Raw genomic sequence first — 19732 nt, 5'->3', positions numbered from 1 at the left:
TATTAAAAAAAATTTAAAATAAAAATCTTAAAATGAATCATGATGCCAAGTAAGTAATCACTACTTTAATACCCTCCAAGCGCAAAAATCCCTTTTCATTTGAATCCCAGATAATTGCATTCAGAAAACAGTCATAAGTTTTTCCACAGGATATTATTTTTCATCTTTGTCTTGTACAGTATGATGCTTAAAACAATAAGCAGAGCGCTTATATTGTATTAATACCTCTGAACGAAAACCTAATGTTTTCTATTTTTCCATTGCTCTTCAATGATACCTACTGCATTGGGGGCCAGTGTTCATTATGCGTACTTTTATGGCGTCACCTTGCAACCTTAAGAAGCTTACGTTTCTTCTCGGAGGCAGGAGCTTCCGGTGTGTGGGCAGAGGCACGCGCTGCTGGGGAGGCGGCTGTGCCAGGTAATCTTTCAGGAAATGTCATCGAGTAGGAGGTTCGCTGTCTCGTCCGACACGCGACTTCTCTCTCTCTGCGCAGCAACTGTTCATCCACCAGCAATGTCAGGACTTGCTTCGACTTTTCCCGGATATAATAACCTGAAAAATACATCGGCTTTGCATCGGTAAGAAAATATTCCTGTAAGGCTACGATGACTATTTATTCTAAAGAAAATGAGGGGGAAGCGATGGAAGCAAGGAAGCAAAGTGTAAACAATCTGTAGCAAACGCACCAGGAAAGCGAAGTCCCATCGGAAGTGTCAGGAAGTTCCCCTTTTCTTATTTACTTTAAGAAGTAAATAAACGCATGATGAAATCATGTCACATATTGACATGACATTTTGTGTTTTATTTTTTAGTATTTATTTATTTTTGAGAAAGAGAGAGTGACAGCGCACGTGGGAGCGAGGGAGGGTCAGAGAGAGAGGGAGACGCAGAATCTGAAGCAGGCTCCAGGCTCTGAGCTGCCAGCACAGAGCCCACGTGGCGCTTGAACTCATGGGCTGTGAGATCATCACCTGAACCGAAGTCGGAAGCCCAACTGACTGAGCGCCCCGCCCCCCCCGCCGCCAGGCGCCCCGTGCCCCGACATTTTGCACTTTAAATATGCTATTTCCTTTTAAAAGCAATACTCAGCAATCAAACAACATGGGTGTAAGAGAAGAGTTAGACCTCGACTTACTGACCTAGGTGTGTGACCATGACATACAGCTGAAGATTTAAAGTCATATGCATGGGATGATTCAAATCTGTAAAGCACAGGGGAAGACCAGTCCTTACGTATGTTTACAGGAGAGAGAAGTAGAGAAATGCACGGCTGGCTGGCTGATGGATGGCCAGGCAGACAGCCGGCTGTGTACCCGCAACATTGTTAATGTCTGTTAGGTTAAAGGGGTACAGCTGGGGTGGGACAAGAGTAGGGAAGGCAGTTAGCTTTTCTTTGATGTAACAACTTATCAGAACAACTTGACGCCATTAATAGAGTGCCAGACGAACAGTCTAAGATCAGAATCCTAACAAAGACGCTGTCCTTAGTCACCTGTGTGATCCTGAGTGAGTTAGGTGGTCTGTCTGGGCTTGGGTTTTCTAGGTGAAAACCAGGAGAAGTACGTAACTCACAGGTATAAAAGCATACCCACTCTCATGTAGAGTACTGCTACTATGATTCTCAACCCCCTCCCACGAGAAGTGACAAAGGAAAACCACTTACCTTTCCACAGCTTGAGACAAACTCATTTTACCTCGTGTCTTCCCAAGCCTTCTTCCGGAAGTAAACTGAAAAGTCCCTAAAGATCCACTACTATGTTCACTCTGGGCTCCAAGTGTGATTAATTGAAGTGTTGATGGATCCAATTACAGTTTACTAGCGGTGGGAGTAACGAGAACCGGTCACCTGCACGGCAGGTAGACAGAGGGGCCACCTGCGCCGGGCCAGTTATTTCCTTCAGGAGGCGCCACGGACCGCGTCAGAGGCCTTTGCTCAGGTTGCCGTTTTCCTCAAGATTATTTTATCTACTCTTAATCTCACTTCTTAGTCACTTCCTCCCTCCAAACTTCTTTTATAACTGCTGTGAACCGTAACATCTTCAATACCCTCCACTGCCTATGATGACTGTGTAGCCCATAAACAAAACAGTTCTGTGTTACCACTCAGTGTCGTGTGACGGAAGTCTGCTGTGACTGTCGGCCTCTGGGGACAGCGTGCCAGCCACTACTTTCCCCTGGAAAACTGGAAAACTGCCGCGGCTCTGTTTGGAGGAAGGGGGAAGCCCTTGTTTTCTAACTTCACAAACTCATCTCTTCCGCTTCCCTTCTCTCCTTCTATGCTAGCGACCTGCCTGCCTCATTCTTCGATCACACCGGGCTCTTTATCTCCTTCGAGCCCTGCGCTGGCTGTCGCTTCTGCCAGGGACTCTGCATGGCTAGGTCCCCCATTCATTCAAGTCTCAACTCAAATGTCACTTCCTCATAGAAGCCTTCCTGCTGCCCGCCCTCTCTACAATAGTCCCCTTCCCACCACCCTCTACTCCCTTAACTGTTTTATCACTGCCTGATACAGGTGTACATGGGTTCGCCCACGTGAACACACACGCACACACACTGACTTGTTTACTGGTTGTTTCCGCACCTAGAATGCAAGCTCCATGAAGACAGAGAACCTCATCCACACGGTATGTCCAGTGGCTGGAAGAATGATTGGCACATAACAGCCACTCAATAAATAGCTACTGAGTAGATGAACCGATAAAGGAGCAAATTCCAAGAAGCCTCATTTTTCTCCTTTCCATGAGGCAAATGGCATGAAATGGATGATGCATACTGAGTGCCCACTTAGCGCAGCTGCCTGAGGAAGTTGCTTGGCCTGAAATAGTTCTTGCGACAGCCCTAACTAGAAAAGGTCAGAATGAGAAGTTACAGGACAGACGTGGATTATTCTACGTGGAGCCTGCATCAGCTGGTGGGACATAAAAGCAGCTGCAAAAGCTCAAAGGTCCGAGCAGACACATCAAGCAGAAAGCCAGCCACGATGAGGAAGCACTCCTCCCTGCAACACCGGGGGTCCCCCCGAGGGAGCAGTCTGCAGCCCTGGGAAGGTCAAAGCCACAGTTCTTTACTTCTCACTCAAGGCTGCCCGCGGCCCTGGCCACCTGCCCACCACCACCCTCGAGATGCTGGAGAGTAGAAACCTGGCTGTTCTAAAGCATTAAGGTTGAAAGTCCAAAAAATCCAAGAACCCAATAAACCGGCTTCAAGGATGAGTTAAACCAACAATGGCAATAACAAGATAGCCTCTACTCACTCCTAAGCAAGAGGTTTCTGAAAGAAAAGGGAGGACATGGGACTGAAAAAGAATTGTACTGGGAGAGAACAAACGTAGGCAACACCTGCTCTGGGTCCGAAAGAGAGAAAGAAAAAGAAAGGGGGAGATGGGGGGAGGGGGAGGGACAGGACAGACACAGGGAGGGAGAAAACATGGATTCTCTGAAATGAGAAACATGAACTAGATCAAGACCGAAGGATCCGTCAAGATGTAAAGCTTATTTTGAGGTGACGGGTAAAGTAAAAATAAAGCTACGTTCTGTTTTAATTAGGAATCTTGGGGTTATAAGCGACAAAAACTCAAGTCGAACTGGCCATGGGAAAACCCAGGGGTCGTGCCTGGGCCTCAGGTGCAAGAGAGGCAGAGACTGGAAAGCTACCAGCACACTTTTCCCTCTCCCCTTCCTCCTTCCCTGTGTAATGTCTTCATTTTCTCCTCCTGCAGACTGGCGTCCTCCATCTGAACCTGGACGTGGCCACAGCTCCAGATTCACGCCTCACACTCTGCCACCTGAGAAGCCTCCCTCTTCCTTGGTTCAAATTGGAAAAATCCAGGAGAACAACTCTGCTTGGCCCAGGCTGAAAGTCGCATGTCCTTGACCGTGGCCAGAGGGTGGGATGCTATCATGGGCAAAACCCCCCACCCCCCGCCCCGCATCAGAAAGGCACAGTGCAATGAGGGGAGAGTCAACAGGATATAAAAATGAACGGACAGAAAGCCAACTTGTGGAGGCTTCCCCAACTCAAGGCCAAAGCCAAGGACATACAAATCATTAGAGCCACAATGTGGCAGGCCAACAGCCAAGGATAGTCACTTATTCACTTATGTAGTATTTAATCCTTTCTTGAACATTTATTTCAGCTTCAGGAATTGTCTAGAAGCACAAGTGAGGAAAAAAGAGACAAGATCCCCACACAAGATAATCTCAGATAAAAATAAGAGCTCTAAAGGAAATAAAGGATAGTGGGGTGCTAAAGATCAAGCTGGGGTGCAGTGAAGGAAAGTCTTACTGGGGAAGCAATGTATCACCTGAGTCTCGAACAGCAAGGAAAAGCCAGCCGTGCAGACATTCAGGCAGAGGGGACCGCTCTGATTTCACTTCAGGAGGCCTTCTACTGAGAGAGAGCAAGCCCCTCCAAGCTCCCCCTACACGTACTTGGTGGAGCCGGGTTTCCACACAACTCTCACGACGTCTACACTTATGTCTTACGGCCCTTCCACAGTTTGTCATTGCCTGTTTATCTGACGAATGTCTTTTTCCTCCATTAAAGCATAACATCCATGAAAGCCAGAACTATACCTGTTCGTTAAGAGCTACTTCAGAAGTGTCTGAAATAAATGAGTGAACGTGCTGAGGAAACATTTTCCAGATGCAGGGGAGGAGTCTCTGCAAATTCACAGGTGAGCGTCACGTAAAGGGATTTGGAAATGTGGGAAATTCAAAGATGCTGGGCAGTGAGATGCACTAGACTTCTAGAAAAACACGTATTAGGCTTGGTGCAGTGGCCATAAAACATCTTACCGTCCCTCCCTCTAAACCTGACCCACTAACTAATCAAAATGTACTCTTCCCCCTCCGTTCCTTTCTCAGTGAGGTTTATCTCCATTCTAAGTCTGAAATATGAACATTCACCTCCCCAGATGCAGTGACCCATGTCCACTGATGGTACCAGCTCAATCTGCCCCCACCTCGCTCCGTCCCTCAGTTCAGGCTCCGCTCATTTCCTGCCTGCTGTGTTCTGAATTTTTGACTAATCTGGTGTCTCCCTCACCATCTCTGCTCCACAGTGTCTCCAGGGACGAGCGGCGAGGGCTGGGGAGAAGTGCCCTCCAACGGTGTATCTGATCAAGTTATTTTCAAGTTAAAACAAACAAACAAACCGGTCAAGTTGGCACAGTAAATTCATGCTTCAAAGTACCCCTCTGCTTTGCTCCAAACACATGCCAATAATAGACGTCGCCAGGCTCAAAAACAAGATAGAAACCTCCACAAAACAGAAATGTAAGAGGCACGAACAGGCAGCAAGCATGGCTGCGGCCACAGGACTCTTGATCTCACAGCCAGGAGTTCAGCTCCTCGGGTGTTAGGGGGCCAGAGCTGGACTCATTCTTTGATGTCAGGAGGTATCCGTGTTTGTGAGAGAAGGTTGGGAAGAAGAGAAATAGAAGGGGGAAAAACCCAGCTGCTAATGGCTTCCTGGGCTGCTACTCACTTGTAGCTGGTCTAGAAGCTAGAAGACATGTGTGCAGCCTTCAGGTTTGGAACTAAACCGAGTCACCTGCCACCTCAGTAACTGCATCTAAGACATCCTAGTCCTGTCACAGGGCATGAGCCCTGAGCTACCTTTAGAAGGGCTGCCCTGGAGGCTCTCAGGGAGGTGGGTGGAAAGAACCGGAAAAAAAAAACGACATAAAGGGGTAGATGTGAATGGTGAGGGAAGAGCCTCTTGGTCAAAATAAGACAGAGAACTAAAACTCCAAAATAGATTAAAAAAAAAAAAGAAAGAAAAATAAAAGCAGCAATCAAAACATAAATTCACAGGGCCCTTGGATGGCTCAGTTGGTTAAGTGTCTGACATTTGATTTGGTTCAGGTCATGATCTCACAGAAGTGAAATTCAGCCCCATGTTGGGTGAAGCATGGAGCCTGCTTGGGGTTCTCTCTCCCCCTCTCTCTTCCCCTCGCCTCTGTCTCTCTCTCTCTCTCTCAACTTAAATAAATAAACTTTAAAATATGCATTCACTCCAAATGAAATCAATGTTCTACAGGATTCTATAGGATCTTCTATAAATCAATATTCTATATTGTTAGAAGATTTTAAAATCCTAAACAAAGATGTTTAAATAAATATAATTAAGAGAGATTAATACAGGAATCATGTCCACAAGAAGGACTGGGCAATTATGAAACACAACAAAAACAGGCAGAAATGAAATAAAAACAGATGGATATGAAAAGAGCCAATAATAAACAATCCTAAAATTGAAAACTATAGTCAGTGGGATTAAAAAGAAAAAAGCCCTCAACATCCGAGGTAAACTCCAGAACCTAACAGCTGAAGAGAGAATTGGAATTGAAGAACAGTATTAAGGAATTCTTCCAAAATGCAGTGCAAGAGGCAACAAGATTAAAAAGATTAATTAAAAACCATAAAGGACAGATTGCAAAGTCCTGGTATTTACTTAGAAGAAGTTTCAAAAAAAAAGAAAATTAAGGTCATCACAAAAAAAGCAATATTCAGAGCAAAAAGAGCTGGGAATTTTACAGAAAAGACACGAACCTTCACATCAAAAATGATCTCCAAAGACCAAGCGGAATAAAAATTAAGACAGACCTACATGTAGAAACACTGGAGAAAACCAGAAGAACGTGTAGGATAATGAGAAACTCTCAAAAGCTACCAATCCCTTCTTCAGACCTACAAGAGCCCGCTGGCCAGCCGTTCAGTCAGCATTGACTCGGCACCTGCACCAAAGCAAGTGAAGAAGCAGAGATGCCCATGAGGTCATCCCAGCGCTCCAAAACCCACAGCCCAGACTGGCGCACCCCTGGCTCACTCAGCGGTCTGCCTCAACAGATGTGCGGACCGGGCGCCACGGATTGGGGAGACTGCAGAAACGGGCACCAGCAAAGCCCTTCCTGATGAATGGCTGCGCTGAGCGTTATCTGGACATGAATATACATTGCAGGACATAAAAGTCATTAAAGTAAAAAGAACTAATAGTATTAGCTAATATTGACTGATGATTTACAACAGGCCTGACTTTAAGACATTACTGCACATCCTCACAAAGTCCATTTTACAGATGAGACAAGTGAGTTTGGGGGAAGTAAAGAACTTTCCTAACGTCGTAGAGTTGATAATAAGCTAGAAGGTAGAGACTGGCTCTATAAAAATAACAAAATAGAGACTTTTATTTCTTTGCCTGAATTTAGCGTACAAGGTAAGCTTTTTCAGCTGATGAGAAGATGGGGAAGGGAACGGTTGTGTTGACCCAGCACTGATGAGCTAACCCACTTCCTCTCCCTTGTTCATCCGCTGTCCGGGTGCAGACGGTAAGTGAGGAGGACGTGGGAAGACTGGCTGGCCAGGTAGATTTAAGTTTAAATAGATCCCTGGTTTGCATCTTGTTATCATAATTACTAATGCCTACATTTGTTGAAAAGGAGCAAAAGGTGATCCAAAATATCCAACTGTTTTAGGTATAAAACAGTTTGTTTAAACTCACAGTAATATAACTTAAAAATTTTTTTTTAATGTTTATTTTTGAGTTATAGAATGTGAGCCAGGGGGAGGCAGAAAGAGAGAGAGACACACACAGAATCTGAAGCAGCGCCAGGCTCTGAGCTGTCAGCACAGAGCCCAACATGGGGCTCAAACCCACGAACCGGGAGATCATGCCCTGAGCTGAAGTCAGACTCCTAACCAACCGAGCCACCCAGGTGCCCCATCACAGTAATGTAACTTTCAGCTGTAACTTTTAACAATAACAGAACAGGCTTATGATGACCTAAAGCCTTTATGTTTGTTAAAGGAAATTCATTACTTCATCAGAGCTACAAAAATGTATGTTACGGGAAATCACATTGGTCAGTGGTCCTGTGTTAATCAACCCACCTCTCTGGAAACGAGCACCAGGCCACTGTGTTAGTTAATCAACCCACCCCCATCTATCAGGTGGGCTCCATGGCTAGAGAATTTGACTACTGCTGTCTGACCGCTGTAGAGAGAAGGTCCAGTCTGATGCACTTGGAAGTTACATCACGCACCCCTGTCACCTCGCGCTTAGCCGCCACACCGGCTGCCTGGGAATTGCCCCCCTCAGGCCCCCACGGTCCTTCCCTCCTGTAAAAGGAATACCTTCAGATTTTATTCAGCTTCTGGAGCCTTGACGCAACTAACCAACATCTAAAGCAGTTCTTCCACATTTTTAAGTATTTTCTTTTATCTTGAACGCACTTTCCCAGAGAGCTTGGCTCTATTTAATTGACTACAGTCACCTTGAAAGGGCCATTCCAGTCATCCCTTCTTTCTCCAACCTGCCCATGTTCTTGTTTCTCCAAACCCTTTCCTGGCCCAAATATGTGTTTCTCCCCTTCTGTGAGAACCTGAGTTCAAAAAAACAGCCTCCTCAAAAACAGTTGATTTTAATAACTTACAAACTAGGATAAATATAAATAAATGTATTACATCTTCCAGAGAGTTTGCTGTTTACATTTTAGTTTGTAAACTGACTCTGGCATAAAAGGCTTATTATTAGTTCCTCTTCCTACTCCAAGACGTTCAAACTTTTGTGAGCAAATGGGTAGGTGGTTGGGAAGGACCGTTCCTTGAGGCAGAGAGGCGGCCTGAGCAAAATTAGCCCCGGATATAAAGGTGACGGGTCTGATTTCCCAAGTTGGATGACTGATGACGACAGCAGAAAACGGCAGTGATGTCACCAACGCACGCTACTTCTAGCAAAACTGCTTAACATAACTTCTTAACAACACTGAAAATTTGTCTTTAGAAAATATACCTTTTAAAAGAAATCTACCTTGAATTTAAATATGAGTGTGTGTGTATATAAAATGACCCATTTAAATGAAATTAACTGCAATTTCAGGACTTACCTAATTGAGTATAAAGTAGTCCATAAACTTTAATGCACGCATTTCTGAGACTCTGTGTCGGTTTTATAAAAGGAATACCATAATTTCTGTAAATAAATAATCTGACGGTATGAAACATTCAACTGGGTGTTTTTCAGACCATTTTAATTAAGTTCACTCTAGTAGATCAGTGAAACTTTGTTAAGATATTTTTTAAAACTCAATTAGGAGAGGCGGTCTAGCATAATAATAGGAATGGACCAAAGAGTGTTACAAAATATGAGCTTTAATCATGTTCAGTCATTAATTAGCTGTGCAACCTTACCCAAATAACAATCTGACCGTTAGCTCCTCATCTGCGTCAGAGAGATAATACACATGCTTCATTGCTCATAAGATGTTGTAAGATCACATGATACATCATACACGGAAATACTCCAGGGGCGCCTGGGTGGCTCAGTCTGTTAAGCATCTGACTTGGGCTCAGGTCATGATCTCATGGCTCCTGACTCTGTGCTGACAGCTCGGAGCCTGGAACCTGCTTCAGGTTCTGTGTCTCCCTCTCTCTCTGCCCCTCCCCTGCTCACATTTTGTCTCTCTCTCTCTCTCTCTCTCCTTCAAAAATAAACATTAAAAAAAAAAGTAAATGCTCTTTTATTAAACTCTAATAACACTCAAATACACAGATACCTTATGGGAAAGAATAAACTTTACCTCTACTTCACAATATACACAAAGGTTAATTCTAGATCAATCACCAACCTAGCTAACACTATAAAATGTCTGGACAAAAACATAGGAAAATTCTTTCATGACCTTGGAGTGGGCAATTTTCTCAGACAAGGCACAGAAGGCACCAGCCATAAAGAGAAAAAGCAAATTGGACTTCATCAGAAGACATGAAAAAAGTGAAAAGAAAAGCCACAAACTTGAAGAACAATTTGTAATACATAGATATGACAAAGGTCTCATATCCGGAATGTATAAAGAATCCCTACAAATTAATAAAAAATAAGCCCAAAAAATTAAAAACTGAAAATAGGCATTACACTTGAATAGGCAAAAGATGTTCATGTGGCCACAAATCATATAGAAAGGTGCTCAACAACTTTTCAGGAAAATGGAAATTGAAACAAGGCTATATTAGCCATCAGATTTGCTAAATTGATAAAGAGTAACAGTACTTAAATATTGACAAGGATGTGGAGCAACAAACTCTCAACACTGCTGGTGAGATTATGAAATGGTAAAAACAACTCGAGAACATTTTAGCTAGGGGCGCTTATGTGGCTCAGTTGGTTAACTTTCCGACTTCAGTTCAGGTCATTATCTCATGGTCCGTGAGTTCGAGTCCCACGTTGGGCTCTGTGCTGACAGCTTGGAGCCTGGAGCCTGCTTTGGATTCTGTGTCTCCCTCTCTGTCTCTACCCCTCCTCTGCTTGTGCATGCTCGCTCTCGCTTTCTCTCTCTCTCTCTCTCTCTCTCTCTCTCTCTCTCTCAAAAATAAATAAACACTAAACAAAATAAAGACTTTAAATATACATCTGCCCTATGACCCAGAAATGCCACTCTTACGTGTATGCCCGAGAGAGGTCAATATGTATGGCCACAGAAAGACTGACGTAAGAATGTTCGTAACAGCTTTACTCATAATAGCCAAGAACCATACACACACAAAATGCTCATCAACAGAAGACAGGTAAACAAACTGTGATATATTCATAGCATGCAATAGGACTGAGCAATCAACAGGAATGTTACTACCGACACATACAACATCATGCATGGGTCTCAAAACCATTCGTGGAGATAAAGGAGCCAGAAGCAAAAGAATACACATTATACGTTTCCCTCTGAACGGATTTCAAGGACAGACATATTTCAAGGACAAACACCACTAATTGATGCAGAAGAAATTAGAATAGCAGTTGCCTCTGGGAAGGAGGGAGGGAGAATGGACTGGAAATGGGAAAGAGGAATGTAGGAACTTTCTGGGATGATGGAAATGCTCTTTATCTTGATATGGGAGATGATTACACTTACCAACACTCACCAAACTGTACACTTGAGATCTGTGCATTTTATAGTATCTAAATTATATCTCAATAAAGCACTGTTAGCATTAAAAACCTATTTTAAAAAGTAATTTATAGCAAAGAAATGGACATTTTGTTGTTAAAGGAGTCGACTTTGACATGTATAGTTTTTATATTCCTAAAGAAAGTCAATTGCTAGAAACCCGCCAAAAGTATAAAAGCATTAGGGTATTAATCATTCATCTATTATCTACTGAGTGACTCCACTCCCAGGCAATGTACTAAGGGCTAGGGACAATGCTCTTGCCCTTTAGAAATTCACAGTTTTACAACAGATGCAGGCATGTATGCAAACGTGCTCTGACAGAGGCATGGCGGAGGTATAGAGAGGTTGTGCACACAACAGAGAGAATGCTGCACCCTACCTGAGAATGTCAGGGAGATTCAGGGCGATCAGCTGGAGATCTTGACTCTCCTGCATGGCACCCTTCCTGATGAGTCTGAGCCCGACTTGTAATGAGCCCTAAATCGAACTGTGCCATGCCAACTGTGTCTAGCGATTTGCCCAAGACCAGAAAATTAGATTTGAGTGAAGGATTTTTTTCAGCCATGATTGCCACAAGACTGTAAGGTATACAGTTCTCGTACTATCTTTGACCTAGAATAACTCTGAAACAGATGAAAAATCCCGTCCCGGGTTAATGAGCAAAACTAGTTCAGTTCTCAGGCCCTTCCTGTGTGTTCCATCCTGCCAAACGTAACTAGTTAAAGGCTCGGTCAAGTCCGGAGACACGACACACATTGACAGGGTGGAGTAGGAGAGTGAACAGCAGACCGGGAAGGGGATAACATCATTCGTTCATTCAGTCAGTCATTCAACAATATAGTGTAGCAGCTAAGAACATGGATTCTGGAGCCAAAACATGTAGTTTATAATCTTGGCTCTGCCACTAACTAGCTCTATGAACTAGCTACTCAACCTCTTTGTATCTTCTTTCCTCATCAGCAAAATGGGGCCAATACTGCACTGTCTCAAAGGGTTATGATGAAGATTAAATGAGTTAATATATATAAAGTGATTTAAAAGAGTCTTTGTCACGTAGTTAAATGTTATAAACTTGTTTGCTAATATAGGGGGTCCAAAACGTTATGGAATACATAAAAAATCTTATTTTTAAATAGTATGTTGGTTACATTTTACATTAATACATCCAGTGTTTTTCTAGGTTAGGATCTATAGATTCTAAAGACACTGTTTCAGGCAAAGTACCTCTAAATTTTAACCAATGTGTCCAATCGTCAACCTAAAAAAAAAAGAACTACAATAAATATAATACAGAATATCCCAAAGCCTGGAAACATAGTGAAAATCATGTATTTATTACATATTTTTTCAGATTAACAATTAGACTCATTGCTTTAATTTTATTTCATCTGAAAAACTGTCTGGAGGTTGAAGAGAAACATTGGGAATCTCACTTGAAATGTTAACTATTTGAAAACAAGTTTCTCCTGTTCCTCAGGTTTTCTGAATTGTTTCTCCCCTGTAGCCAAGGGGGATACTTTCCAAGTCACCCAGTGGATGTCTCAAACTGCAGATAGTATCAAACCCTACCTGTGTTTTCTTCTATGCACACATACCTATGATGAAGCCTAATTTATAGATTAGGCACAGTAAGAGATTAAGAGTAATAACTAATAATAAAATAGACCGATTATAAGAATATACTGTAATGAAAGTTATTATATGAATGTGTCTCTCTCTCGCAATATCTTATTGTCCTCCACTCACTTTTCTTCATGTGATGATGTGAGATAACCCGCCTACGTGATGAGATAGGGGGCGTGCTGGGGGCACCGTGACATCGCACGAGGCCACCACCTATCTTCTGAACAAGATATCAGAAGGAGGATCACCTGCTTCCGGACGACGGTTGACCACGGGTAACTGAAACTGTGAAAACTGAAACCGCAGATAAGGGGAGGACTGCCGGAGGGGCACCCGGGTGGCTCAGTTGGGTAAGTACCCGACTCTTGACTTCAGCTCGGGGCACGATTTGGCAGTTCGTGAGGTCGAGCCCCGCACGGGGCTCTCTGTTGTCAGTGCAGAGCCTGCTTCAGATGGCCTGCCCTTCTCTCTCTGCCCCTCCCATGTGCGCTTTCTCTGTCAAAAATAAACAAACGTTAAAAAACGCAGGGCTGACTACTGTAATACTAAGTACTAAGCATGTGCTATGTGACAGGTGCTGTCGTGATGTTGGAGACAGAGCACGGACAAAGCAGACATAAAATAGTCCCGCCCTCAGGAATATAGACAATACATAGGAAGAGACAGACAATAAATAATAAAAGAAAGCGTGCCCTACGTCGGATAAGAACTGCTATGAAGAAAACTGAAACAGAAGGTGGCTAGGGCGTATCAGTGCACGTGTGGGGCACAGCTGAGTTTTCATGAGTAGATAAGAGGCCTCGCGGATAAGATGGCTTTCTCTGCTGAGATCTGACGTATGTGAGGAAACGCTGCAGGTATTTGGGGATGAACGCTCAGCCCAAGGGAACAGCGAGTATAAAAACCAATCATGGATCTCCCCCTCCCAAAGTCTTTTTCTATAATTTCTTCTAGTTTTATCATTTTTTTCTTTGTCTCTTCTTGATAATCTGTATCTCAGGTGGGATCCAGCTTCAGATGACTTGGATTACTATAATTTCTCTTCCATTAATTTCTCAGTATAAACTTCACTCTCTGCTTTTCTTTTCTGATCCAATAAAATCAGTCTTATTGAATAGGTTTCCAGTGATCACATTTCCTATCTCAAGTCTTTTGCTTTTTTTATGACTTCCATTCAATAGAAATTTGCTGATGTCTAGTATGTGCCGAGGCCTGATGGTAAGATGGTAAGATGATTATCATATGACATAAACCTTCAGAATCTAGTTAAAGATAAATATATGTACACACACACACATATATAAAGTGGACAAAATATACTGTAAAAAACACCTCACTGATATTATGAATAAAGTGCCACAGCAGTTAATTCTTCCCAGTGAGAAAAGGAAGACATAGTTGGGGACATACGGGAAAAGCCTCCTGAGCTAGGATCTGATGACTAAGTAGGAAGTCAACAGACAGCAGGAAATGACTATTACAGGGAAGAAGAAACATCTGAAGCATCAGCACAGAGGTGTGAAAGCAAATCATACATTAGGAATGCCTGGATGCCATGTGTTAGATTGGAAGACTAAGGAAATAAGAGTAGAAATGTCAATGGGCTGACTTTATCCCGAGAGCCAGTAGTTCCCATATTATTTTGAGCACACACCTTATCAGTAACAAAATTTTGTGCGTACATCCACCCCATACGACCCGTTGTATTTCTATAGATTAGCAGTGAATAGTCTAAAAATGGAGTGAAGAAAACAATTCCATTTACAATAGCACCAAAGAGAATAAAATATTCATGAATAAATTTACCAAAAGAAATGTAAGACTTGTACACAGAAAACTACAAAATATTTATGAAAGAAATGAAAGAAGACCTCAAATTAAAGGGAAGATATCTGGTGTTTGTGGACCGGAGGAACTGATGTTTGTTAAGACGGCAATATTCTCAAAACTGATCTACAGATTCAATGCAATCTTGATCAAAATCCTAGCTGCCTTTTTTCCAGAAATTGATAAGCATCACTATGGACATGCGAAGGACCCAGAAAGGCCACAACAATTATTGAAAAAGAACAAAGCTGGAGGACTCACCTTTATTTCAAAATTTACTACATAGCTACAGTAATCAAAATTGTGTGGCATGGGCATATAGACATACAGGTCAATGGAACAGAACTGAGAGAACAGGAAGTGCCTGCATGGCTCAGTTAAGCATCTGCCTCTTGGTTTTGGCTCAGGTCATGATCTCACGGTTCATGAGATCGAGCCCCACATCAGGTTCCATGCTGACAGCATGGAGCCTGCTTAGGATTCTCCCTCTCTCTTCCCTTTCCCCACTCATGCTCTCTCTCTCTCTCAAAATAAATAAATAAACTTTTGTTTTTAATTGAAAGTACAGAAATAAACCCTTACATCTATGGTCAACTGATTTTTAAAAGGGTGCCGGGATCATTCAATGGGGGAAAGAATCGTCTTTTCAGCAAGCGGGAGTGGGACAACTGGATATCTACATGCAAAAGAATGAGACTGAACTCTACCTTCACGCCGCACACAAAAATTTAGATCCAAGATCTAAATGGAAGAGCTAAAGCATTAAAACTCTTAGAAAAAAATAGGTGTGAAACTTCATGACCTTAGATTAAGCAATGATTTTTTACATATGACACTTAAAGCACAAGCACCAAAAGAAAAACAGATAAATTGGACTTCATCAAAATTTAATCAAGAAAGAAAAAAAGACAATCAAAGAATGGGAGAAGATATTTGCAAATCACCTACCTGATAGGGGTCTTGTATCCAGAATATTAGAAACTCAATATGTAAAAAAACAAAACAACAACAACAACAAAAAAAACCAGTTAAAAATGGACAAAGGATTTGTACAGCCATTTCTCCAAAGAAGATATATAAATGGCCAACAATGGCATAAAAAGATGCTCCACATCATTAGTCTTTTTTTTTTTTTTTTTTTTTTTTTTTTTTGAGAGACAGAGAGAGACAGTGCGAGCAGGGGAGGGTCAGAGAGAAAGGGACACACAGAATCCCAAAGCAGACTCCAGGCTCTGAGCTGTCAGCACAGAGCCCAATGCAGGGCTCGAACCCACGAACCGTGAGATCATGACCTGAGCCGAAGTCGGATGCTTAACCAACTGAGCCCCCAATGTGCCCCTCCACAGCATTAGTCTTGAGGGAAATGTAAATTGAAACCACAGTGACATACTTCTTTTCTCATCCAGTAGGATGGCCATAATCACAAAGACGGACAAGAACAAGTGTTGCTGCGGATATGGAGAGTCAGGAACCCTCTTACATTGCTGGTAAGAATGTAAAATGGCGCAGCTGGTGAGGAAAACAGGTTACTGGTTCCACAAAAAGCTGAACACCGAACTGCCGTACGATCCAGCAATTCCACTCTTACGTATACACCCAACCCGAACGGAAAGCAGAGGTTCAGACCGACACTTGTCTGCTTGTGTTCACTGCAGCACTATTCACAAGAGCCGAAATGTGAAGACAACCCAAGAATCCACCATCAGCTGAATAAACAAAATGTGGTATGTTTATACAATGGAATGTTATTCAGCTCTAAAAGGAATGAAGTTTTGATCCATCTTGTAATATGCATGAACTGGAAGACATCATGGTATGTGAAATAAGCCAAACACAAAAGGACAAAGATGGTATGATTCCCGTTACATGAGGTTACCCAGAAGAGGCCAATTTATAGAGACAGAAAGTCGATTAGATGTTAGCAGGAGAGCTATTCCTCAAACACTATGGAATTTCTTTCTTTCTTTTTTTAAGTTTACTTATTTATATCGAGAGAGTGAATGAGCATGGGAAGGACAGAGAGAGAGGGTGAAAGAGAGAGATTCCAAGCAGGCTCCACACTATCAGCACGAAGCCCAACACAGAGCTTGAATTCACAAACCATGAGATCATGACCTGAGTCAAAACCAAGAGTTGAGCCATGCAAGTGCCCCACAGTTATGGAGTTTCTGTCTAGGGTGATGAAAAGTTTCAGAGGTAGATAGTGGCGGTGCTTGGGCAACATTGTGAATGTAATTAATGCCACCTAAATGCACGCTTGAAATGACAAATTTTGCTGTTTACATTTTATCCCAATTTTTAAAAATTAACAACATACCTAAAACCACAGGATTGCATACTTTAAATGGGTGGAGTGTCCGGTGTGGGAATTCTATCACAGTAAAGCTGATTTTTAAAATGTGAAGAAAACAAAAATGAAATGAGCTCTCAGGCTATAAAAAGGACATGGGAGAATCTTAAGTGCATACCGTCAAGTAAAGAAAGAAATGAGTCTAAAAAAGCTCCATATTGTTATGATTCCAACTACATAACATTCTAGAAAAGGCAACACTATAAAGGCAATCAAAAGATCAGTGGGCACGAAGGGTTCCAGGCAGGGCGGGAACAGCGAGCAGGTGAAGCGCAGGGCATTTTCAAGGCAGCGACACTATCCTACGTGAGACTGCAGTGGCAGATAAGTGACATGCATTTTTCAAGACCCACAGAACGGAAAGACACCGAGAGTGAACCCTAATCTAAGCAAAAGACTTTAGTTAATGTATTAGTACTGGTTAGTCGATTTTAACAAATGTGCCACCATAATGCAAGATGTTAATAGGAGAGACAGGGAGTGCGGATGGGGAAGGGTACATGGGAACTGTACTTCCTGTGTAAGTTTTCTGTAAATCTAAAATCGCTCTTTAAAGAGTCTATTCTAAATGTTTATGCCGAACACAAAGACTGTACTGAATTGTATCCTCTTCTCGTGGTTCATAGGATGACTACTTGCTTCAAACACAAATTATAATTTTACAGTAGACGGGTAGGAAATGCGCACTCCGGTAGCACTGCAGACTACCAGACGCTACCGAGTCAACCCCGTTTGGTATTCCCCCTGCCCATTCCCTCCTTCATCTCCTCCTCCACCCCCGACAAAATTATTTTGTGACCTAAATTTTTGTATTCATATACTTCCATCTAGATAGTCTTTGAAGATTCTGGAGTTTTTGGAAATACTTCCTTACATTTATGACTAAATCCCAGTCTAATTATAATTATGAATTGCAGTGACATAATTACACCAAGCTGCCATGCCTCCTGTTTTATTCACTTTGTTCATCTTCTATGAGCTATCGTTTTATCGGCAAACTTAAGTGTGTTAGTTTTACACATTTCTTTGAAAGAAAATTGTTCTCTAAGGCACTCAAGAGTCAACACAAAGTCTTCTGGAAACTGGAACTGTCCCAGAGAAGGGGAGCTAATGCATTTAAGAATAACTTTTTGGGGCGCCTAGGTGACTCAGTCGGTTAAGCGTCCAGCTTCGGTTCAGGTCATGATCTCACAGTTCATGGGTTCGAGCCCCATGTCGGGCTCTGTGCTGACAGCTAGCTCAGAGCCTGGAGCCTGCTTCGGATTCTGTGTCTCCCTCTCTCTCTGACTCTTACCTGCTTGCGCTTTCTCTGTCTATCTCTCAAAAATAAACTTAAACAAACAAAAAAAAAATAACTTTTCCCCAGCTCCTGGTTTAACATGATCCCTTCCATGGATGTGGGCGGGGGGTGGGGGGGAGAGGAAAATGGGTGATGCGCACTGAGGAGGACACTTGTTAAGATGAGCACTGGGTGCTGTATGTAAGCCAATTTGACAATAAATTAGATTTAAATAAATCAATAAAAGTAAAATAATTCCTTCCCAAACTTGTAAACTTCACTGGCACGCTATATCCATTTATTTTACCTTGGTCTTTTCCTGCTTCATCTATGTGTTGAAACTCTTTTAGTGTCTGAAGGTTACAGATACCCTCTCTGCAGTGCTGGATGACTTTCTTCGACCCATTCTTGATGAGATAATCCATGAGCATAAGGGACTTGTACACGTGGCGCCAGTTCTTCCCGTGATCGCTGAGTCTCTGCCATAGCATGCTCATAATCTCCGACAGAGAAATTGTGTTGAAAGTCAGGTCACTGATATCTAACATCAGAGAACTAGCGGGACCCCAAGGGTCATTAGAAGTTGCTTCTCTGACTTTTATTTCGGCATCGGAGTAATTCTTCATGAAGTTCTTCACTTGCCTCCTGAATGCCATGGGTGAGCCACGATGGAAGTGAGATGGGGAGGTGAGCAATGGAAAATGAGCGCATATAATTGTTCATAAAATGGAGAGGTAATTGGCCCCCAGTTCTGCTGCTCTCAAATGGTTAATCTCCATTTTGACAAGGCATCAATTTCCTGCAAAGCACAAAAAAATATGTAAGTTAAAGATTTCTTGAAATGTCTATAGAAGACCAAGTCAGTGTGAGAAATCTAGGTTTACTTAGAAATCAGCCCCTCACATCAGCCAGGACTGGGGCACTATATAAACTCTCCTAGGAGCTATGTGGGAAAATCTCTCGTAAGGGATTGGCCTATATTATGTGAAGAAATATAGGTAGTCTTTCTAGTCCTAAAAGTTTTTGCAGAAAATATCACTCAACCCCTTTGACCAGAAATAAAATTATTTTAAAGCATTACACGGACAGTGGGCAAATCAGTATAAGAAAATGGAACTTGTGGGAGCGCCTGGGTGGCTCAGTCGATGAAGCATCTGACTTTGGCTCAGGTCATGATCTCAAGGTTTGTGGGTTTGGGCCCTGCATTGGGCTCTGTGCTGACAGCTCAGAGTCTGGAGCCTGATTCGGATTCTCCCTCTCTCTCTCTCTCTCTCTCTCTCTCTCTCTCTCTCTCTCTCTCAAAAATAAATAAACATTAAAAACAAAAAAAGTGGAACTTGTGCTCTGACATCTCCTGCTTAAGATTTCTTGTCTTGTATAAAATAGTATGTCCTGGTGGTAACTAAGGTGGTTGACAACTGAGTCTTAGAGTCGTTAAGTGACTCAATGGTTGTATTCTTCCTAGAACTACAAGTCACTAGAGTCAGATCTAAACATGTTCTGCTTTCTTGCTAATCTGAAAGTAGGGAGGGCTGTCGACTATTAACACAAGTAGTTGCACCTCAGGGGACTCCACATCTAACTCATGGTACCCTCAATGTGTAAGGTTAATAAGGTCAAGGAAAAGGTTAAATTACTTTCTTTACTGGGTATTAGAAAAAGAAGTATGTATTTAGGACTAAACAATAGTATAATTCAAATC

General features: G+C 42.5%; 1 protein-coding gene and 1 long non-coding RNA gene across 3 annotated transcripts in view; one reads left to right on the top strand and one right to left on the bottom strand.

Annotated features, from left to right (window-relative positions):
• ENTHD1 (ENTH domain containing 1) overlaps positions 1-19732 on the bottom strand; it is a 94135-nt gene that overhangs the window by 70776 nt on the left and 3627 nt on the right. For both annotated transcript variants that reach the window (XM_029955828.1, XM_029955829.1), the window contains exons 2-3: positions 18338-18829; positions 349-555 (exon numbers count right to left, since the gene is read on the bottom strand). In XM_029955828.1, coding sequence (XP_029811688.1) covers positions 349-555; positions 18338-18686 — 556 coding nt within the window. In that variant the 5' untranslated portion in view covers positions 18687-18829. The remainder of the gene's footprint in view (positions 1-348; positions 556-18337; positions 18830-19732) is intronic.
• Positions 3808-5094, top strand: LOC115305580. Its single transcript, XR_003914858.1, has 3 exons — positions 3808-3889; positions 4549-4678; positions 5066-5094. It is a non-coding gene; the product is annotated as an uncharacterized LOC115305580 (long non-coding RNA).

The sequence above is a fragment of the Suricata suricatta genome, chromosome 10 (assembly GCF_006229205.1).
Source record: "Suricata suricatta isolate VVHF042 chromosome 10, meerkat_22Aug2017_6uvM2_HiC, whole genome shotgun sequence".
Taxonomy (NCBI): domain Eukaryota; kingdom Metazoa; phylum Chordata; class Mammalia; order Carnivora; family Herpestidae; genus Suricata; species Suricata suricatta.
This window is presented reverse-complemented; position numbering and strand designations above follow the sequence as displayed.